Source organism: Podarcis filfolensis (genome assembly GCF_964270895.1).
Source record: "Podarcis filfolensis genome assembly, chromosome: 1".
NCBI lineage: Eukaryota > Metazoa > Chordata > Lepidosauria > Squamata > Lacertidae > Podarcis > Podarcis filfolensis.
This window is the reverse complement of record NC_139604.1, coordinates 94,065,901-94,079,601: the sequence shown is the minus strand read 5'-3', so window position 1 is coordinate 94,079,601 and position 13,701 is coordinate 94,065,901. Positions and strand designations below refer to the sequence as shown.

At 41.4% G+C, this 13,701-nt stretch overlaps 1 protein-coding gene across 5 annotated transcripts in view; it reads right to left on the bottom strand.

Moving 5' to 3' along the window:
- Window positions 1-6,810, bottom strand: part of RMDN3 (regulator of microtubule dynamics 3) — a 35,520-nt gene extending 28,710 nt beyond the window's left edge. Inside the window, exons 1-4 of one of the 5 annotated variants that reach the window (XM_083616667.1) lie at window positions 6,672-6,810; window positions 4,868-5,070; window positions 3,908-4,103; window positions 3,117-3,263 (exon numbers count right to left, since the gene is read on the bottom strand). In XM_083616667.1, coding sequence (XP_083472793.1) covers window positions 3,117-3,263; window positions 3,908-4,103; window positions 4,868-5,070; window positions 6,672-6,703 — 578 coding nt within the window. In that variant the 5' untranslated portion in view covers window positions 6,704-6,810. The other 4 variants (XM_083616663.1, XM_083616664.1, XM_083616666.1 and 1 more) reach the window with 4 other exon arrangements.
- Window positions 6,811-13,701: the final 6,891 nt, after the last annotated feature.

Genomic DNA, 13,701 nt, shown 5'->3' with positions numbered 1-13,701 from the left:
GAGTGGGTTGTAGCCAATGCTAGTCCTACTCAGAGCAGACCCATTGAAATTAATAGATATGATTAATGTAGGGCCATTATTTCAACAGGTCTACTAAAACTTAGATACAATGCACTATGTTCCCAGCTCCATAGGAAAAATACTGCATTTTCTAAAAATAATATTTTAAGGAATTTTTAATAAGTAGTAAACTAGAATAAAAGTAGAAATATACAACCAAAAACCATGCTGATCTTGCAATATATTTCACAACACTGTCAAGAACTGTGAATCTACATCCTACAGAATGATAATTACTTGACAATCTTCTATCAATAAGTCATGGCAGTGATGCCAACATACTGTGCTTTAGTTGGTAAGTGTTAGCTTATATCTACATCTTCCTACATCATCCCTCCACGCGTTCTTCAGTGCACTTCTAAGAATTATTCCCACTCCTGCAGCTGAGTTACCCACTACATTTTTATTTACTTTCCTTACACAGTTTCCCAATACATTTTTGGAGTGCTACCTCTGATGTGGGACATAATATGTCACTCCAAACATTCAATTATTTGCAGTACTCAGACCAGAACCTTCGTATGATTTTATATTGCCACTTAAAATACAGGAAGTATCTGAAGTGGTATCAAGCTGTATGAAAACCCTGCTTGTACCTGCTATTTCACATAATCATGTAACTTGATGTTGCAATCACTTAGCGATAAGTATGCGTGTGCAAAGTCACTCAGTAAAAAGCTCTGGCGTATATGCACGATGTGTGTGTTTTACCTCCTTTTTCAAAGGACCAAACTCCATGTGCAATTGTATGGGTCCAGAGTACAGTGGTTAGCATGTTTGACTAGGACTAGCAACCCAGGTTCAAATTCCACTCAGTCACGAGGTCACCAACGGCGCTTCTCAGAGCGCCAGCACTAAGTACTCTGTTTTGTGGCTACAGAGTGTGCCTCCTCAGTGATAGTACTCCAGTTGTGGAATTCCCTCTCCACCGTGGTTCACCTGCCACCAACTATTTGAACTTTGTATTCCTTTTGGCATCAGGAAAAGCCTTTATTCTCCAATGCTTTTTAGGGGACCTTTTTAGGGCTTTAAAGGATTTTGAGGCTCCGGTTTGTTAAAAGTTTTAAGGCCTGCATTTGCCACATTTTATTGCAGTCTCTGAAGTGTGATGTGTTTTATTTTATTTATATTGCTTTTATTGTATTTTAATGATGTTTAGGTATGTCATCCATAACTTTGGTTATGAGGAAGCATAGTAATATTGTCCATAAAGAAATAAAAGATGGCAATCCCTGGGTGACTCTCTCTCAATCTAACCAACCTCACAGAGTCATTCTGAGGACAAAAAATAGGGTGGGTGGGGATGAGAGAACCATGTACCACACTGGAGTTCCTTGGGGGAAAAGCGAGATATAAATACAGCAGATAAATAAATGCTCTCAGGCTAAGACCATTCAGCAGTTTATTAGCTTAGCAAGAGTTATTTCTCCACAATCGCCACTACCAAAGGATTAATATCCCAAATCAAATACAAGCCACAGGGAAAGAAATGGTTGTGGTTTTCATTTATCAATCTGATTAGATCTGTTAATTTGTATCTAGTCATCCAACTATTATAAAAATGAAGTTTAAATTTACACAAGGTAAAATCAGTAGAACTTTATTTTGTACCCAAACTATTATCACATAAACTCAAAATGCCAAATGTTCCTAGCAGATCACAACTCCTTTTTACAACATGCTCCTTCAGAAAACTTTTTGCCTTGGAACAAATCTTGATTGAAATGCCATAGAAATACATGGTGAAGAAAATTATAGTAACACCTAAATAATAAAAGCACAAAACAAACTTCATATTCTGAATCTCCCTAATAAGACAACAGCAGATAGAAAGTGTACAAGCTTCATAGTTGTTTGTTTATATTGTTCACTCAGCAGATAAATTACAGACTCATGGTCAGACTTTTCCACATCTCTCCCCAAATCCTTTCCCAAGTACAACACATTCTAGAAATCTATGCAAGGTCATGAAATCGGTTTAAGCCACAAGGACAAATATGGCATTATTTCTGAACCTTCCTTCCAAGACAGCTGAGGATTCTCATTTAACAGGCATCCCTCCTACACAAAGTTAGATAAGAACTGCTCATATTGACTTTCAGATGCCTTTGCACTCTTTTAGAGTTTGTTTTATGTTCTGATGATGAAAAGCGGGATATAATTTTTAAATTAATAAATAATTTTTAGAAAGCAAAGGTCATTCTAAAGGTAAAGGGACCCTAGCTCTCTCTTTTTCAAAATCCTTATAACAAGGTAGTTAAAAAGGAATGTAAGGGAAATCTTATGAAATACAGGCACCTCCACACTCATGCGAGATCAGTAAATGTGTGGTCGCTGACAGGCGCACTGTTTTTGGTACCCAAAGGGGGTGGGGCAGAATGCAGTGGAGTGGAATGGACTTGGGCACGTCACACTTACATGTCTGGCAGCCAGGAATGGAACCCCCATGCAAGCAGTAATTCCCCTGTAGGGCTATTGTAGAAATTGCTACAGTTGATCTGACTATCTCAGGGGTGTCCAAACTTTTTTCAAAGAGGGCCAGATTTGATGAAGTGAACATGTGCAAGGGCCGACCGAAGTTGTTGAGCTTTTTAAAGGATTTTTTAGGATTCAAGTAAGTTGTTGAGTTTTTTTTACAATTTTACCCCAGGATTAAACTGACCAGCAGGCTGGATCAGGCCCCCCGAAACGGACTTTGGACATGCCTGGTCTATCTGAAGGGATGCATCGCGCAATCTCTGCTTAAAAGCTTTTGAACTGAGGTCTAACTCCAAACTCTTTCCATATAGTTCAGAAATGCCAAATTTCACAACTAGGCATGAAACAAGCTCTTCCAAATTGTTTGTCACCTTGAAGGCTGCCCTAAGTGAACAGCAAGGCTCTCTAAAGAAAAAAATACATAGAAATTTAACAACATTTTACTTCTCCTTGAACTTTCCCTGATGAGGCTTAATACTAAGCGCAGAATAGACATTTTACTAGTCAGTTCTCTTACAGAACCAACTGCTTCCACAAGTTAATCCCTTTAAACTAATTTTTGCTTTGAACTCACTTACCCTCCCTCACTTTCACCATCAGTAGTGTAGGCAGCTCCAGAGCTGGCTGTGAAATATATAGAGCTGGAACCTGTGGAATCACTCCTTTCTCTGGGATATACAGTACGCCTCCGCCGAATAACCTTCTGGCTTTCTTCTAGTTGGGTTCTGCAAGGGGAGATATTAACACAAGAGACACTTACGCTGTTTAATTGTTTGTTTCCCATTAATTTCTCTAATGCACCCACAAACCACCAAAATAATTATTCTAGTCTCCTCAGTATAATTCAGATTAGTCCTACAAAATAAGACCTTATTCAACTATTGTGTCATAGAATATAAAAGTATAACAGACATATACAAATGTTTACACAATAATTTCGCTATATCACCAGTTATAACTAAGAAGGGAAACTGGCAAAAGTGCATTCAACTTTACAGATTAGATAGAACTGTGAAGTCTATGGAGTCTGGGATATCTCTTAGGGGAAAATCATCTAGCCAACTATATTGTACTAAGAATGGTTCAAATTTTAAATACTGGTTAGTGTGATAAAGGTTGATGCTTTGTAGATAGCTGAAGAAAAAAAGAGAGGAACATGTTGAAATTAAATATCCTTGTAAGGGTGTGTGCCTCTAGCATATCCATAGCTTTTTGCTGAATATCAGTGAAATTACTCTGGAAGAATTACTGTTTTACAAATAGCAGTGACAGTCTAAAAAAAAGGAAAGCGTAATAACAATTTCACCCAAAACATGGTTCATGTAATTTTCAGCAACCCGGAATCTACAGGAAATAGCTTTATACTAACCTGACTTCTCCAACGATCTCTCCTGCTAAACCCCGCAGGCTATTCCGCAACTCTTCCACTTCATGTCGCAGTTCTATAAGGCTTTTGAGCACAAAGTCCAGACGGTTCAGCACTTCAGCCTGTTCTTCTTGTGTTAGATGTGCTGTATATGGGATGCTATCGCCACCTTCCACTGGTGCTTGTCTCATCCGTGGAACTAGAGAAAGAAAATGAAGCAGCTACAACAGAACTAGGCATGGAGAAACTCCTGGTTCAACCTCTGGCATCTCCAGGTTTGAAGGGGAATGTCCCCTTGTCAGTAACCCTGGCGAAAGCCACAGCTAGTCAGGTGGACAATACTAAGCTAGATGGATCAAAAGGCTGACTTGGTAGAAGGAAGCTTCTCCCAGAATGGAGAACCCAGAGACTTCCCAGGAAAAAGAGATAAAAACCTGCTCTGGGAAAAAATGCAGTCAATTCCCATAGCATTGTACATATCATTGCTACAGCAATGCAAACATGCTAACCGTCAACATTTCGCAGATAAATAGTACAAGGGTATATAACCTACACTAATATAACTGCTTTTCCAGTTTCCCATTCTGTAGAAAGAGCCTTGTGCATATACAGACTTGTACACATTAAGCATTTATAACTTAACGTCTAATTGTAATTTGTTAACTTACAGAAAAAATGAATCTTTTAATATATTCTCATTTGGCAAGTTCAGCAGAGTTGTGTCTTTATTTTTAAAGTAATTATAACTTATCAGATACAAACAGAATTCTCAACTAATCTGCACATTCATCTCAGAGCATACTTTCACTGAAATTAAGCAAATAAGAGTAATACTAGGCATGTGAATTCCAAGTTTAATGATGATAAATTAACCTCACAACCTCTTACCAGTTTGAGTAACTTTAGTCTTAGAAAAAATAAAAGTACAAAAAATAATTTAAAAAATGGAAACCATCTTTGTACCCTGATTATAAGGCTGTAGAATTTGTGTGTGTTCTTTAGGGTCCAGAGCATTATGTTGACTCTGTACGTTTGGTGATTTGGATCTCTGTTGGGGCTTTTTTCTCTTTTGTTTGTAGAAGTAGTAGAAGAGACCTATCCCTGCAGCTGCTCCCAGGACCACACCAAGTCCCACACGGAAGACCACCATTTTGGACATGATGCATCTGAAACAATTCAAGCAGGCCATAAATTGTATTTATGAAATAGACAGAACATGAAGGAGAAAGTGCTGTATTATAACACATGGTAAGTGTTATGTGCTTAATAATATTTCAAAATAAAACAAGTCTAAAATATTTACAAGCTAAGCATTTTTTAAATAAAACAAAAACAAAAGGGTGCAGCAACATAACCACCAGTTCTTCAATATGAGATAGACAGCAACCTACTTCTCAGAATATGTAAAAATAAATACTCTGATGTTCTATCTATATAGGAGGGAAATCCTGATTTGGTGACCTCAATGGCAAATTAATGCTTAGGGGAAACAGAATTTTACACTGAAATATAATCAAATACCAAAGGTCATTCAGTGAGATTTCATTCCACATGATAAAGTTCTGTAGTTGAAGCTATACACATTTGACCCAGATAATACCCGGATACAGTTCAATCCAGGAGCTCAACAGGTAACAGGGAGGACACAAGTGATAACCTAGCAGCCTTGCCAAAAACACTCCCATTTCAAAGCAGGATGCCATCCGCATTAGTAGTAATTTCAAAGAACCGAAGCCACATAATCTTCTTCCCAGGTCACTCTTTCCCAATTTAGCTGCCTCTCTCACATACTTGCATAAATACATACACAAATACACAGAAATCTAAACCCACTTACATGTAAATATACCAGTTCCCCCTTAATACGGTTTGTCAGCACCATCTACATGATGTGTTTCGAGATCAGAAATGCTGAGCCTTAGGGGTCCAAAACCACCAAACAGGTTTTAAATTCTTGTCTACCCAGCTCAGGCGATTTGATAATTGGGCCAAGCCTCTGACCCCGCGATGACACTGCGGTTCTTAAACCACGAACGTTACTGAAAGAAGGAGCATGTAGGGGTCGCCACCCACTGGGTGTGCTCAGAGATAGCGGGAATTGGTGAGCCGCAGAACTGAGGCACACGCCCCTTCCCCTTCCCCACCCGCACCCCGACCCCCACCCATGGGCGACAGGAGGCGCGTTGCCCCAGCATCTCCCGCCGCTCCAGGCGCATGCGCAGAGAAGGCCGAGTTCTAAATTCCGAAGAGCCACATTATTGGTCTGTTTGCAGCAAAACGCTTTGAGAGAGATTTGTGGCACCGCAGAGAATTGCGTTGCGCCACAGCGGATCTCTTGGGCTGCATTGACAAGAGATGGAAGGTGCAATCCTGCACTCACTTACATGGGAGTAAGGCCAACTGAACTCAGCGGGGTTTACTCCAGAGTAGGCACGTAAGGGACTTACACCGTCCCTCTTTAAGAAGTGACACTAGACTCGCTCTCCCCCACTCCCTCTGCCAGTGTGTAGTTCTATGTGCCCGGGAACTGATGCTTCAACAGGGAAGCGCCCTTTTCCGTACTCGAAAAGGAGGCCGCGCGCGCGCCCAAAGAGTCAGGAAAGCCGCAAGGCGACGGTTGCTGCGCGCGAGCCGCTTGAGGAGGCTGAGTGAAAACTTCAAAGCGCTCCTTCTCCAGCTATTTAAATTACCGCTGCGCTTCTCGCTGGATATGTCCTCGTGCGGCCACCGTCCGCCGCCCTCCTCGTTCCCCGCGTTTCCCCCTTACCCCGCCGCAGGCCAGTCCTCTCGCCGGCGCATAGAAATGACGTTAGGGCACGGCTCATCCCTCCGCCGGTGGGAAGGTGGCGCGGAGAATTGACGGAGAGAAAGGAGGCCACGCCTCTAGAACGTAGAGAGAAGCCCTGCCGGATCAGACCAGCGGCCGGGCAAAGCAGGCGTCCCGTTGTCACGGTGGCCAGCCAGGCGCCCGTGAGAAGCCTACAAGCAGGAGCGGAGTGCAAGTGTTTCCAGGAGCATTAATGCCCCCCCCCGTGGAGACTACAATTCCCATCATCCCTGACCACTGGTCCTGTTAGCTAGGGATGATGGGAGTTGTAGTCCCAAAACATCTGGAGGCCCGAGTTTGCCTATGCCTGAGCAATAGGGAAACACGGGTGGGGAAAACACCAGACGGGGGCGGCGCGTGGAATCAGGAGCGGCCGGGCGCCTGCCTAGACGTCTGCTAGTGGTGTGTACAATTAAAACAGAGGCTGTTCTCTCCCTAACTTGCCGCATTGGGAGATGTCCTAATTCCGAACGGTGCAAGAATCTGAAAGGGCTTGGGGTTGGTTTGGGAGCATCAATGGCTGGGAGCAGTGCCAGATTTACGTGTAAGCTGAACAAGCTATAGCTTAGGACCCCACTCTCTTGGGGGCCCCCCAAAAAAATTAAAGGGGAAAAAACTGGATGTACATTTCCAAAATATAAGATAAAAAAACAAGTAAAATAAAACATACATACAGCAACAGTGGCAAATGGCTTTAGATACCTATTCGGTCCATAAATTACCATATAGCATATATTCAACACAAAAAACAGCAAAAATTGGTTGTAGACAAAGGACAGCTGGACATATAAAGGGCCCCGTTACTGTCATTAGCTTAGGGCCTCATCAAACCTAAATCTGGCCCTGGCTGGGAGTCATGGTGGATATTTTCTCCCAGGATGAGAGGCAGTACGCTGCTATATGCCAATTGTTGGGGGAGAACAGTAGGAGAGTACTGTGTGGAAACAGGATGCTGGACCATATGGGTATAGTTTTTTGGAAGTGAAGCAGCAGGGAGTTCTCTCTGCCTATGCAGCTCTCAACTCCTTAGGGGAAGACCGACAGACGGAAGTTTAGGATCAGTGTTTACTGTCTCCTAGATGGGCTACCTTCCTGGGTTGATGAGCCGGATCTGCCTCTCACTTCCCTCTACAGGACGTGTAGAAACCACCTTCTTGGCTGTTAGACCTACTATTAGTCTCATCGGTTCAATATGCCTTTCTTTGCACACAGGCAAAGTCCCTAACTCCCCAAGAGTTTGAGACTGAACGGCTACCCTCACCTGGTTTAGCTGTCCAGTCAAAGCCGTAGCTGTTCCTGGGGTATGGCTGCTGTCGCATGCTGACAGCTTCTAGTAGCAACAGGTGAGAGCTGAGTGCAGGGTGGGGACCAAAAGTGGACAGACTACCCCAGAAGAAGCATGTCCCCCACCAGAGGTACTACGCCTCTAAAACCCCACACACCCTGGAGGTTATGGTACAGGTTTAATAAATGAATAAGACTATCTGCACATTGGGAAATTTGAATCGCACACATCAAATCTTACAGCTTCTGTGTCAGCAACTTTCCCCCTTGGGACTTACAACAGCCTCAAAATAACCACATATTTTAAAGTTATCCATTCAATGTAAGCCTGAAAATGTCATTTTATTAATTGGACATCTAGGGTTCACCCTAGGCCAGTGATGGCCAAACTTGGCCCTCCATCTGTTTTGGGACTACAATTCCCATCACCCCGACCACTGGTCCTGTTAGCTGGGGATGATGGGAGTTGTAGTCCCAAAAACAGATGGCGGGCCAAGTTTGGCCATCACTGCCCTAGGCCAAATAATTCCAGGCCAAGCCCTGCACAACATTTTTGTCAGGTCTTTCTGCTAGTCTTAATATAGCATAGTGGCTACCAGGTCCTGGTTGCTTATAATGATTATCAGATCTCCCATCAGCATTATTTTTATTTTTTATTTATTAAATTTGTATACTGCCCTTCACCTGAAGATTACAGCGCGGTTCACAACATAAAAATACAAAATGAGAACACAAAATACTTAAGACAAAAACAAAACAAAACAAAAAAAAATCCCATGAGGCAAGTTGATTACACCTGCAAGTCACCAAACTTCCATTTTTTCCTGTAAACAATATTTGGCTTTGCATCATACAGATAATATCAGATCAGGACATAAGGCAGTCCCTGAAGTCTGTGAGTGTTCCAGCTATATAATACTGTTAGAAATCTGCTCTTGGCCTGTCGGGCTGCATTGCTGACGTAAGAGCTTTGGGTTGAAAGCAAATGGAATAGATTTCATCTGACAAATCCCTAAGGGTGAGTGGAAAAAGGAAACTACGTTGCTGCAAGCCTTCAAATTATTATTCACTATCCGTTTGTTATCAAGGCAGGAATAACAGAGGCTCAAGACAGCGGGAGTTTGAAGTTAGGCCTTTGCGGATATTAAAGATCCTATCTAGACAGTATTATAAATCATAGCTTGGACTGTGTTTATGGGACTTGGCTGTTGTTGGAACATCAGCCTTTGTGAAAGTAATATCAAAATGTTCTCTTTAAACTGAACTCACCAGGCAACAATATTCAGAGTCAGACTATGGTAAAAAGCCATTAAGCACTGCCATGTTCGTGATCAGCACCCTCAGTGTTATCATATAAGGCAAATTTGGCCAGTTCCTATGCACACTTAAACCAAATTCAATAAGACCTACTTATGAGTGTGGATAGGATTGCAGCTTTAAACAGAAGGTGAAAAATAATGGTAATATTCATCCTTCAAGTCAGAAGTAACAACAAACAGCTTCCAGACATCTGGGATTGGGGACCAGGCTTATAGGTGCGAAGGTGTGACTCCCAGGCTGCCTTGAGTCCGACATCTCTGAAATTTATAGAAATTGCCCACTGTGAAAGACAGGTATGGTAAAAGGAACTGCCCTGAGTCAGACTTAGCACAGTATTCCCTACTAAGACTGGGAGTTACTTTTCAGGACTTCCAGCTCTGTACCTGAGACCCTTTTCATAACAGATGTCAGGAATTAAGCTTTTTCTACTATTGAAATATTGCCCTTCTTTTAGACGTGATAGTTATTAAATTAGCCCCATCCTTTTTCAGTTATGCTCTTCTGTGGTCAAAACAAAACCCGACAGTGATTAAGCCAAAGAAATAATGCATATAAGAGATAAGGAAATCCTGAATGGGTCAGCCAGCCAATCTTGTAGCCAGAGTAGCATTGTCGGGATTTAATTTGTTTTTAGTAATTGGGTTAGTACAAAATGTTACTTATTAGAGTTTTCTCTCCCAGATGTTTCTTGTTTTTGATTTTATTTCTTCATGCTAACAGGAAAAGTCCTTAATTCTTTACTCATGACATCAAAATGAAAACCATTGTTCCATCATAAACACACACACAAATCCATGACCTCATTTCATGGAGCAGGATCAAAGGACAGTGACAAGGTAATATTCTAGAGTAAGGTAAGCTTAAATAATTAAGAAGAATACTAGAAAGGAAATGTAATTACTTTAATTAATTTAATTATGCGCCAAGTTTTAGTAAAAATTTGATTTTTTTGAAATAATAACTTTCATGTTCCCAGGGCTGGTTATATTTGCACGTGACTTTTTGCTGCAGTGTCAACACACTGTCAGACTTTTCATCTTGTAATGATCTCTTCAACTCCAGTAAAATGGCGATGGTTGAAAGTTTCTACAAACACAAAAGAGGTTTTCCCAGATAAACCAAGAAACAAAAGGAGTGGGACCCTAGGAATAAAAATGAAAGAAAAAATACAGAATGTGCAAATGATGTTTTTAGTCATCCAAATATATTAAGTGCGCATTTCAAGATTATCAACTCAATTCATAGAATCATAGAGTTGGAAGGAACAAACCATGTAACTTTTTGTAATTATTATCTAGATTTGTATTCAGTCTTTTTTCATTTATAGCAATGTCTGTGTAATTTCCAAAATATCATGAACAACAATTACAAAAAAATACCCAACTTAAAGCAATAAAAAAGAAACAGAATGGTCTAAAAAAATGAAAACGTGGCCTCACTGGTTCACCTCAAATTCCTGGAAGAATAAGGATGTTTTTACTTGATGGTAGAAACTCATCATGGTCTCCACCATTTGAGCTTCCAGGGTAGGATGTTACATTGTTGGGGAGCCACAACAGAAAACGTTTTTGAATGCATCACTGGTTGCTCAGACTGTGGACACATTACCATTGACTCAGGCTCCAGTGCATTCCCATCACTGGTACACATACAGTTGCTCTTCTCTTGAAGCATCAGATCCACAGCTTGAGGGTTCTTTCTCAACCCAGCCCTGTTCCTGGATACCTAGGCAGCAGCAGTGACCAGGATGACCTTTGACCTTTTTATCTTTTATGCCACCTGCACCCTTTCCTGCAAAAACCAGACCTGGCCTCAATTTCTCCTGCTCTAATCACTTTCACATTAGATTACTGTAATGCACTGCCCTTGAAGATAGTCTGGAAGCTTCAGTGTGCAGAATGTGGATGACAGGCTTGTCTGGAGTTGGTGGATCAGATAACAGAATCATAGAACTGTAAAGTTGGAAGGGACCCTGAGGATTATCTAATCCAATCCCCTGCAATGTGCAGGAATATGCAGCTGTCCCATACGGGGATCGAACCTGCAAACTTGGCGTTATCAGCCCCATGCTCTAACCCACAGAGCTGTGCACAGATCAGATCACACCAATCCTTTATCAGCCAAGTGGATGCTAATTTAATAGGCAGACATAGCTTGGACCAAGTATATCTCAAGTATTACCTCTCCCTTTAAGAGCTAGAGAGTGGCCATGGTGCAGCCTCCCAATAAGGTTTATTTTATTTAGACAAGAAGCAAATACTGTTTTATTTCAGGGAGCTATTTTGGGATCTCTCCCCCCCCCCCCCCCATTTTAAGGATTTTACTGCTACTGCTGCTTTTAGCCTTGTTGCAAACTTTGTAAAAGTTGCTTTATTGTTTTTAGCCTTGTTGCAAATCATTGTAATAGTTGCTTTATTGTTTGTAAACTGCCTCGAATATATTTTATACTAAAAGGAAGGATAGAAAAAGGATGTTCGCTCTGTGTAGGAAGGTCTCTATCTCTTAATTTAACAATGTTGGCTGATCTCAAGAAACTATGAACAATCTTAATAAACTCAAAGATTAGTTGTAGCACTTATAGAGTGAAGAAGAAAGCATTAATTTGAAAAAGGTGTTGCAACAACAGAAAAGGCACACACAAATCTTGCTTAAAAAGCCATTTATCTCTAATATTATGTAAAGGAACCAAACCATAATTTACGAGGCAGCTAAATCACCTCAAGCCTTCTTAAACGTGAATTGCATGAAAAAGCTCAGAGCACAATTGGTTGCTGTTATGTTCACCCCACTTCTCTGAGTGATGAAAAGTTCTGGGTGCACAGCACACAACTGAATTTGGTTTCCTTTGGATGAAGGTTACTTGAGGCTTAGGGTGTTTTGTAATGTTTGAATTTATTTAAAATTATGCCGACTGAACAAAGATATCCATGAAAGCAACAGTGAAGCAGAAAATGAGATGCTCTGTTAAATTACAAATGAATCATTTATTCTATATTTCTTCCATTATGGAGCTCAAGGCAGCATATATGTGGTTTCGGGTACTCACCCACCCTAGCACTGACCCAGATCCAGACCTCATCTGCTTTAGAAAGACGGTGGCCTCATGTGTCCTCAGACTATACCTTGGGACCCTGAGAAGTTTGTGCTTTTTCCTTCAAAGATAATAAAATAATAAATACAAGACAAAGGAAATGAATATGTAGAGACTGTTCCGTGTCCCACATTTGCTATTTCAATATTATTATTCTGTTGTGCACAGCCCCACCTCCTGGTTCAAAAGCAAAAAAATGAGTGAAAGATTGCTCCCCCAAACTTCAAACTTATTGCTTTATTTAAAGGAAGTCTATGAAGGGTATTGTTACAAGCCACCACAACCTCCACAACAGTGCTAGATTCCAGGGGTCCAGGCACTTACCCAGGATTCGTGTTTCCTTTGGAAATGAGGCACAGCGGAGACTATGGTTTCTTTAAGATAATATGGTTTATTTACACTTATATACAACCTGAGCCTGCCATGGAAGGGTTCAGAGCACTGCCGCTGCCCCCGCCACCCATAGACGTAGTCCTGGATTCAAATAAAAAATTAGACATCCTCAAAAACATGGCCCTCTCTTCAGCTTGCTGACTTTTAGAAACTGCCGCGAACCTCTGCCCTAAATTTCCCTTTTGTCTTTCTAACTAACTGACCATTGAGGGAGGGGCCTGCCATCCCACTTGCCCTCTGGCACACAGCCACTCCTTTTGAGGCCTGAGCTTCAAGCGACAGCAAAGGATTCAAGAGTACCCCCAAGTTACATGCCCGCTCCTTCAGGGAAGGAATGGAACCCTAGCGAGGGCAGATTAATGTCGCCATGTACTGCAGTAAATATTTTTAATTATATTCAGTGCTTTTTTCTGGGGCGATGCAGGAGTAGCATACCCCTAAACGTTTTGTGAATCTTTGTACTTTTGTCCGTTCACTGTATTTATTTTTCCTATAAAATGGTGATTTTCTTGAGTCAAAATGAGAGTACCCCTAGACATTTTTTTACAGGAAAAAAGCACTGACTATATTACATCCAGCCAAACCTAGGCAGCATCTTAAAAAGCAGAGACATCACCTTGCCAACAAAGGTTTGTATAGTTAAAGCTATGGTTTTCCCAGTAGTGATGTATGGAAGTGGGAGCTGGACCATAAAGAAGGCTGATCGCCGAAGAATTGATGCTTTTGAATTATGGTGCTGGAGGAGACTCTTGAGAGTCCCATGGGCTGCAAGAAGATCAAACCTATCCATTCTTAAGGAAATCAGCCCTGAGTGCTCACTGGAAGGACAGATCCTGAACCTGAGGCTCCAATACTTTGGCCACCTCATGAGAAGAGAAGACG